The sequence below is a fragment of the Pangasianodon hypophthalmus genome, chromosome 10 (genome assembly GCF_027358585.1).
Source record: "Pangasianodon hypophthalmus isolate fPanHyp1 chromosome 10, fPanHyp1.pri, whole genome shotgun sequence".
NCBI classification, from domain to species: domain Eukaryota; kingdom Metazoa; phylum Chordata; class Actinopteri; order Siluriformes; family Pangasiidae; genus Pangasianodon; species Pangasianodon hypophthalmus.
The window spans coordinates 219943-229942 of record NC_069719.1 but is presented as its reverse complement, the minus strand read 5'-3'; the positions used below and the strand labels follow the sequence as shown (position 1 = coordinate 229942).

The window sequence follows — 10000 nt, the reverse complement described above, 5'->3', positions numbered from 1 at the left end:
ATAATCTGCATGTGGAGCTCAGAAACTCCACTGAAGCAGCTGCGTAACCCGACTCTGAATACCAGCAACTTTCCTCGCATAAATACTGATGTAACTTTTTGAATGAAGTCGCTGACTCTGAGACTCTGCAGTGCTGATGGGTTGTAGATGTTCTGTAAAGTGGAAAACGTTCTGCGTCATGATGAATCTAGCGTTTAGAGTTCGCTTGGACTAAAACCTGACCTGAGGAGACCTGCAGAAATCAACGCCAGGTTTGTGTGGTCAGGTCAGTGTGATGTATTTACGTAGCAGATCTCCTGTGTGTTAATAACTGTTTGTGTGTGATGTGTGTGTGTGTGTGTGTGTGTGTGTATATCAGCCGTCACCTGGTGTGTGAGACCCGTGTACAGCAGGTATCCAGCCTGAGTGTGTATGATGCCTTTAGGTTTCCCCGTGCTGCCCGACGTGTAGAGCAGAAACAACATGTCCTCACTGTCCATGGGCTCCGGAGGACACACAGGTGATTCCCTCGCCATCGCCTGGGACACCACGTTATACACACTCATATAAACAGCTCAAATCTCCTTATCAAATAATGACTTTAACATTTAAATCACTCAAATATTAAATATTTAAATTTATGTGATTAATAACAATGGTGTAATGAATATTAACATGTGGATAATTAATAATAATAATAATAATAATAATACTAATAATACAGTGAATATTTACATGTGGATAATAAATATTAACAATATTAATGATAATATTAAGATGATAATGAATATTATAGTGAGGATAATGAATATTATAATGAGGATAATGAATATTATAATGAGGATAATGAATATTATAATAGTGCACTATGTGCCTGAAAGAACACCTCTAATGAGAGCCTGATGGAACAAAGAACTTTTATAAGACATACTTTGTTATTTTTATATTTATTAAAATACTTTAAAAATAATTTAACACATCTAGTGAATTTTTTAAAGAAAAGTTTAGAAAACATGTTTTGATAGATTCAGTGAATAAAATTAGCATCTAAGACATATGCCTTTAAATATATAAATATTACATTTAGACAGTATATAAACAGTGAAATTTATTCTGACACGTGTGTCTGCTTAACAAGCTCCGCCCTCACCTCCTCCAGGGGCGTGTCCAGTTCCCCCATCGGCACGCTGTGATTGGTTCTGTGAGCCACGAGGACGCTCTTCACCGAGGGACAGGACTTCACTGCCACGTCCACTGTCGCCTTCAGATTGATCACACGTCCACCTCTCACAGCCTGATTACACGTGAGCACCACCTTACACTCAGCTGTGTGTGTGTGTGTGTGTGTGTGTGTGTGAGAGAGAGAGAGAGAGAATAATATCAGGTATTATTATACTGTTATTACTGAGTATTAACAGCAGAACTGCTTAACAGTTTATTTAATCTTTATTAAACTCATCGATAATGTTCGATTTCTCAGTTTTATATTTTCTTCAGTCCAAAACTACAAACATCTGTAGTGAGATTTAATATTTAACAAACACTCACTGTTTAAAAACAGACACATGCGGATTAAAAAAAAAAAGTGTGTAAGCATTGATGTGCTGAATTTCTCTGTAAGGAAATGTGTTTATGTGACATGTAAGGAAGGAGTCTCCAGTGTCAGCGCTTTGTAACAGTCAGAGGTAAAGCTGTAACTGTAAGTTTTCCGACGTCTTCAGGACAGAGGAGTTTACGCTTCTTTGCGGTTTCTCAGTAACATGCGGAACAAGCTGCGTTTATTTTTTCTCTTATTAACTTGAAGAGAGAGAATAAAGAGGCTGGTGAGGGAACGAGTGTTTATAGCTGCTATAACGTAAGCGACAACAGGAACTCAATTGTTTCACTGAAATTAAATGTAACTATAAACAGATAAAAAAATACGACGTGTCGTTCTTTAGTAAATAAAAACTGTAATTGTTGGTCAATTGGTTTGGTATAATAAAAAGAAATAAAACACTTGGAGACGTGCTGTTAGAGGAAAACAATCAGCTTCGGGGTGGAAACAGTAACAACGCTTCATCACATCATCCTTGTTTACGTTATTTTTCCTCCTGTAGTTAGTGAGCTGATTCTGAATATAATTAGTAAAAGCTGACTGAGGCGATGTACGTTATTTAAGAGAAGTTTGTGTGCTAGATATTTAGTGAACGCTGTCGGCTGCGTCCCAATTCTAATCCAGTGATCATCCCTCACAGAGTCAGTACCGAGTCCTGAGCGAAATCTTACTGTGTGTACGGAAACTGCACATAAAGTCATTTCTAATGTAATCTCGCTGAGAGCGGACACACAAACACACACACACACACACACAGTGTAGGAGGTGTGTGTGTTTATCTTTTCCACCTTAAACTCAATCTCAGGGTTAAATATTCACATGCAGAGGACAGAGAGTCAAGTGAACAGCTGCTGTGTGACTTTCCTTATCAAAGCTACAAGGTCAGTTAATATAAAAAACTATAAAGATTCTTTTACTGGACAGAAACACACACAGAAATAACGCAGACTTGCAGATGTGTGTAAAAACTCTGACTCAGTATATTCACAACAATCACACCAAGGATTTAAACCTTTCCAGAGACCTGGATTTCACAACTTTTTTTAGTTTTCTGACTTTGCTGAAGTTTGTAATTGCAGTGGAAACATTTTCTTCACCACTACAGGACTTTAAACTACGATCAGAGCTAACAGAGAACTTTGCCAGAACGTTCTGTGTGGTTTCTGCTGTAACGTTTCACCAACGTTCCCTGTTCCAGTACACAAACAGTGTGAATTACAGATTAACGTTAACGTTCTTACAACTTTAGTGCAACATTATTAGTTGTGAAAACATGAACGCGCGTGTCTCCCTGAACGTTTATAAACATATAACAGACAACAGAAGACCGCAGTATGACAGTAAGATCCACGTGCAGTGTCTGATTCGTCCCTCGTCCCGCTCCCCGTGTCCTCACCGTCCTGAATCCTGCCTGCCAGAGCGTCGGAGCTGAATCCAGCGAACACTACAGTGTGAACGGCTCCGATCCTCGCACACGCCAACATGGCCGCCACCGCCGTGGGACACACGGGCATGTAGATGGCCACGCGGTCTCCTTTCCTCACGCCATGGCTCTTTAGCGTGTTGGCTAACCGGCAGGTCATCTCCAGCAGCTCTCTGAGGAGAGATCAGATCACAGCACGTTACACGTCCTGAGAAATACAACAAACTCAATTTAAACACGCTAACGCTAATTTATCACATGCTAACTTTCCCCTCAGCATGAGACATAAGAATCATGTAGATCTGGGATTTCAGTGTAAATTATTTATCTTAAATACCCCGTAAGACTCTAAATAAACTAACATTAAGTCAAACTTTTGTAATAAAAACCTGTAAAACATGTTACTTTCCATTTTGTGAAACATATTAACATTGTTAACATTTTGTAATTTTTTCATTAGAATTTGTATTAGAATTTTCACAAGTTCTACAATTTGTAGCTTTTTTTTTTTACTTGACATCGACATTTCTATCACTTTTATGGACACAAGAGTATAGAAGTATTAAAGTAAGCGCCTCTGAGCTGAGAGATGTAAAAGATAAAAGGTTTAGTTTATTGTAAATTCTGATGGTTTGATGGAACAGTGAGCTAAGGGACAGGGGGCTACGTCAGGCTCTAAGGACACACTCATGGCTTTAAAAAAGCTTGAGCAGTTTGTTGTAAGTTTTGCGCAGGACCAGATCACGTGCGTGAGATCAGCTGGGGCCACTGATCACCTGTCACAGGTGGGATTTATCTTGGGGAGGAATCTGTCCTGCTTTACTCAAACGCATTCTGTGTAGAACTTTAAACTGTGTGAGTTTAAAGCAGGCACAAGAACACAAATGATTAACTTCAAATATAATATAAAACTTTTTCCCAGCAGGTATCTGGAACTTAATTCCCTCATTTAATCTCATTTTCCACAAAGATCTGATTTTAATAGTGGAACAATCCCCATGTGTTAGGGCAAGCTTATATAGTTTAGAGGCAAGTCCTGTAAAACTCTGTGGTCTTTCCAACACTATAATCTCGAGAAGGTAAATGCCAAAATGATGGACAGCGACTTCTGACAAACCTGATAATAATGCAGTGAGTTACAGGGCAAGCAGAACTGAAGAGAAAAGCCGATCAGAAACGCCAAAAGTGTCCACAACTTAAAAAGTTTCTGAAGTGTGAAATGTCCGTTGTATTTCAGAAGCCAAAAGCAGAGTCGACCTTGAAAGGCGTAAACATGTGATTAGTGGGCAAAGGTCCATGTAATGATGTATCATAAAGTTTAAAATGTTGGCACAATTGCGTCCAAATTTTTAACGTGGAATTAGTCCACTGGGTGTGACGTATCCTCCCGGCGTGTATGGGCAGAGCTCAGGACCTCAGAGCTGGAAGGGATGAAGCCGGACAGGAATTCGTTTCCAATCTGCACCAGTTTACTTCAGCGTTGCGAGTCCAGGATAAACTCGCTGCCCAGAATAATATTGTAAATTAAGAAGCTACAATCCTCCGCTGAACCTGAAGATATGCCTGAAGAGCACTTGTCTAAATCTGAGGGATTTTTCAGAACCAAATAAAGGAAAGTTTTGGTTTTTATTCACTTCTCTCAGCATTCTGTGTACAGCTGAGGAATGGCCGAGGAAGAAGTATATCAGTGACTCAGTAAGTCGTAATGATGATTAATTATTTTTAGGAGTCACCCTCATTTCTGAGTTCGGTTCCTCTCGAAGTTTCTTGCTCATGTCCACTGTTAAAAGCTCTATATAAATAAAATTGAATTGAACTGAATGATATTAATATCATTACTGTTACACGTTACTGCTGTTACTCCGTCAGTCGATCTGCAGCAACTTCACATTTACACTTCTGCTAAATTTGCACTGATTCAGCATTAACACACACTTCCTGTACGTTACTCGAACTCAAACACAAAGTGTAAAATAAAAACTCAAGTAAACTAGAGCTTCTTAAAGCAAAACTCGCAAGTGCAGGAATGAAGGCATTCTTCTGTTTCTCTCTGAAAGCTGAGGTCACATGACTCATTCTTATGTTAATGGGATTAACACACACATAACACACACTCAATAACACACACAGTGGAATGTGATTGTTCTGTGATAGAAACAGTAAACAGTTCCTGGCGAATCTGAGTGTGCGTGTCACTGTGTGTGTGTGTCACTGTGTGTGTGTCACTGTGTCTGTGTCACTGTGTGTGTGTATGACTTCCACAGCTCCATCGCTCCACCACTCCATCACTGTTGTAGTAATGTTGTAAAGGAGATGTAGTAATGTTGTAGTAATGTTGTAAAGGAGATGTAGTAATGTTGTAGTAATGTTGTAGTAATGTAGTAATGTTGTAAAGGAGATGTAGTAATGTTGTAGTAATGTTGTAGTAATGTTGTAAAGGAGATGTAGTAATGTTGTAGTAATGTTGTAAAGGAGATGTAGTAATGTTGTAGTAATGTTGTAAAGGAGATGTAGTAATGTTGTAGTAATGTTGTAAAGGAGATGTAGTAATGTTGTAGTAATGTTGTAGTAATGTAGTAATGTTGTAAAGGAGATGTAGTAATGTTGTAGTAATGTTGTAGTAATGTTGTAAAGGAGATGTAGTAACGTTATAGTAATGTTGTAAAGGAGATGTAGTAATGTTATAGTAACGTTGTAGTAATGTTGTAAAGGAGATGTAGTAACGTTATAGTAATGTTGTAAAGGAGATGTAGTAATGTTGTAGTAATGTTGTAAAGGAGATGTAGTAACGTTATAGTAATGTTGTAAAGGAGATGTAGTAATGTTATAGTAACGTTGTAGTAATGTTGTAAAGGAGATGTAGTAATGTTATAGTAATGTTGTAGTAACGTTGTAGTAATGTTGTAAAGGAGATGTAGTAATGTTGTAGTAATGTTGTAGTAACGTTGTAGTAATGTTGTAAAGGAGATGTAGTAATGTTGTAGTAATGTTGTAAAGGAGATGTAAAATCAGGGCCGGAGTTATAGATATTCCGTACTGAAGGCCCTCTGTATCCTGGCGTTCCTGATGACTTCCAGGCTCTAAGGACATTCCAGATGTCCGAATGATGTGAGACGTTATATAAATAACAATCTGATCCTCTGTGCTGTTCATGTCTGTTTTTTCAAGCTTAACCATGTGGAAACACACACATACACACACACACATATTCAACACACACACACACACACACATACAGTATTTATATAAAGTGTCTATTATTACAGTATTTATATAAAATATTTACGTTATTACAGTATTTATATAAAGTGTTTGTTATTACAGTATTTATATAAAATATTTATTACAGTAAGCAGTAATAAACAGATGGTTTACAGTTCACTGGTGTGTTGGACTTTAAATCAGGGTCTGTGTTCTGCGTTGAAATGAAACACATGCCTCTACTCTCTCTGGGGTGTGTGTGTGTGTGTGTGTGTGCGTGTGTGTATGTATGAGTGTGTGTGTGTGTGTGTTGTGTGTATGAGTGTGTGTGTGTGTTGGTTAGCTCTGATAAGGGGTGTGTGTATGTTGTGTCTGTGTATGCTTTGTTAAAAATAAATTACTTATTAAATTAAATACTTTTAACTGCAAATTTATTGAATTTTATGATAAAGATGACATGTTGCCATGGTAACATGGTAACACACTCACACACACACACACACACACACACTGTTATTTCTAAGCATGTGTGTACATGTACACATAGATGCTGGTAGACTTTCACTTTTGTTTCTTTCCTGTTCAGCCGAGAAGCCAGGAAACACTCGACACACTGCTGCAAATCTGCCATAAGCAACAAAACCTCTTAACTCTTAACTCTTTTTTAAGTGTTTTAACTTTTATGTTTAATTATTTACAGAATTAATGCCACAACTTTTCAGCCGTGTGCTTCTGGTGAAATGATGGACTGAGTTTAGGGAAGGAGTTAGTGAGTGTGAGTGTGTGTGTGAGTGTGTGTGTGCATGCGTGTGAGTGAGTGTGTGAGTGTGTGAGTGTGTGTGTGTGTGTGTGTGAGTGTGTGAGTGTGTGTGTGTGTGTGAGTGTGTGTGTGAGTGTGTGTGTGCATGCGTGTGAGTGAGTGTGTGAGTGTGTGTGTGCATGCGTGTGTGTGTGTGTGTGTGAGTGTGTGTGTGCGTGTGTGTGTGTGTGTGTGTGAGTGTGTGTGAGTGTGTGTTTGTGTGTGTGTGTGCGTGTCAGTGAGTGTGTGTGTGAGTGTGAGTGTGTGTGTGTGTGTGAGAGTGTGTGTGTGTGTGTGAGTGTGTGTGTGTGTGAGTGAGTGTGTGAGTGTGTGAGTGTGTGTGTGTGTGTGTGTGTGTGTGAGTGAGTGTGTGTGTTTGTGTGTGTGTGCGTGTCAGTGAGTGTGTGTGTGTGTGTGAGTGTGAGTGTGTGTGTGTGTGTGAGAGTGTGTGTGTGTGTGCGTGTGTGTGTGTGTGAGTGAGTGTGTGAGTGTGTGAGTGTGTGTGTGTGTGTGTGTGTGTGTGAGTGAGTGTGTGTGTTTGTGTGTGTGTGCGTGTCAGTGAGTGTGTGTGTGTGTGTGAGTGTGAGTGTGTGTGTGTGTGTGAGTGTGAGTGTGTGTGTGTGTGTGAGTGTGTGTGTGCGTGTGTGTGTGAGTGTGTGTGTGTGAGTGTGTGTGAGTGTGTGTTTGTGTGTGTGTGTGCGTGTCAGTGAGTGTGTGTGTGTGTGTGAGTGTGAGTGTGTGTGTGTGTATGAGAGTGTGTGTGTGTGTGTGAGTGTGTGTGTGTGTGAGTGAGTGTGTGAGTGTGTGAGTGTGTGTGTGTGTGTGCGTGTGTGTGTGAGTGAGTGTGTGTGTTTGTGTGTGTGTGTGTGTGAGTGAGTAGATCAGGTCGGTGTTTAGAGGATCTGGAAAACATGATGATCTGATGTGATGGAAAAAAGTAGCTGCGTTTCTTAATTTAGTATCAGACAGTGTTTATTCTCTGAACTGTATGTGTGTGTATGTGTGTGTGTGTGTGTGTGTGTGTGTGTGGTTCTGACAGTAACCCTCATTTAGCCACTTTAAATAAAACTTCATATGTTATTTTAGCTCAGTGTGTGTGATTATCACCTACACACTCCACCTTTCTGCTGAGTTCAGCTCCAAAACACAAAAACACAACAACTCCAGATAATAAATTAAACAAATAATAAAACACACAGCTGGGAAAGACCTTCAGATCAGATCAGTGTCTCAGCGTCCTGTAAATAATTCTCCAGCAGCTCAGAAGCGTCTCTGACAAACACTCTGTATTAATCATACACTTCATCAGATATAATATTCACATCATCCACCATCAGGAGAACGTTTACAAACTGCATTAATCAACAAGAAGAAGTTAAAAGGCCTCACGTCGTTTTTCCTCACCGCTGTTTCCTCTTAATCCACATACAGATTTCTGTAAAGCTGCTTAATGATGATGTCAGTTATTAAAAGCGCTACAACTTTACTGAATATTCACAATATCACACTATCACTGTATCGCTCTGTGTGTTTACTGATTTACTGATACGCAGCTAACAGCTAGCATAGCTCGCTAACACCACGATCACAAAATACTAAAGCACACACACACACACACACACACACACACACGTTATATCCCCTTATGCACCCAATTAACTGGTTTATTCTTGAGCAACATTTCACCATCCACCCAGCCGTATGAGCGAGTTCTCTAAACCGTATTTCACAAAGTTTCCTAAGCAGTAAATCCCTCGATCTCTGCGTGAACAAACAGCCTGAAAATCTCAAAATCTCCTGAGAGCTGAAACACTGTCAGTCCTGTTCACTCAGCTGCCTTAATCCGGTTTCACTCTGTGTGATTATTTAAGATTCCTGTACGAGATCCTGTACAGTAAAGTGTGTAGTGAATTGTGTAACAGTGTGTGTGATCGCGCACGTCTGCGTGTCCGATTAAACGATGAAGATCCTCTAACGATAAACCTGCGATTAAAGAACACGACTACGTTCTGCTCACGTCATCCATCAGCGTGATCCGGAAATCAGCTGGTGCACAAAACGGCTTCGAGTAAACACACACACACACACACACACACACACACACACACACGCTCTTCACAGTGAGCTGGAGGTAATGAGGAGGTTTTTCTGTGCATTAGCGTGTTTCCTTTACGCTTCTCCATCGCCGCTACCGTATCTGTAGCTGCGCCGTGAGTTCGCCGTCGTCCTGTTGGTGGATTTTAGACGAGCGCCGTAGCAGCGCTCACACTCTGAGACTTTCATCACAGATTTCTCCCACACACATTCCCACGCACACTCACACACACTTTGTGGTTTTTGGTCGCAGTTGCAGTAAATCGAACACCAGTGAACTTGCTGAAATTAATTAATCAACTAATGTAAAATTCTGCTGTATAATTTACAGTTTGCTGTTAAATACAGAGATTAGTAAAGTTTACTTCCAGGTCACTTGTGATTTTATATTTTTTAAAGGTGAAAATTGGATTTTCTACACTGAAGGCTTTTGATTTTAATCTTAAATGTCGTAAACATTCCAGCAGTTTGACTTCACCTTTGACCCGCAGCTTAACAGTTACAGCATTTATTGTCCTTTAAAGAAAAAGCTGCAAGCAAATTCCATCATGTACTAAAGCTGTGAAATCAGCAGGAGAGAGTTTTTCAGTTTAACGACTTCAGCACTGAGCCTGCCTCTGAGGTGATGATAAAGATCTGGTCAATCATTCGCACTTCCACAGAACGGGTTAAACCGTTACGCTAACTCTCTCACACCTCCACTCGACCTCCAGCACAGAGGAACGGGTTAAACCGCTACTCTACACCTCCACGATTCCACTACAGCCATTATGGGAAGTGTGGACAGGGTCAATGTTTATCATTAAACTCAGCATGAACATCAAATTCCCAAATCAGCGCTTAGAGAGAAGCGGTAGCTCAGTGGTTAAGACGTTGGCCTCCTGCTCGGAAGGTTGAGAGTTCAAAT

The 10000-nt window shown here is 40.0% G+C and overlaps 1 protein-coding gene across 1 annotated transcript in view; it reads right to left on the bottom strand.

The window, feature by feature from the left end:
- acss1 (acyl-CoA synthetase short chain family member 1) overlaps window positions 1-10000 on the bottom strand; it is a 34670-nt gene that overhangs the window by 19307 nt on the left and 5363 nt on the right. The window contains exons 3-5 of the mRNA XM_053237419.1: window positions 2973-3172; window positions 1130-1305; window positions 366-518 (exon numbers count right to left, since the gene is read on the bottom strand). Of these exons, the coding sequence (XP_053093394.1) occupies window positions 366-518; window positions 1130-1305; window positions 2973-3172 (529 nt within the window). The remainder of the gene's footprint in view (window positions 1-365; window positions 519-1129; window positions 1306-2972; window positions 3173-10000) is intronic.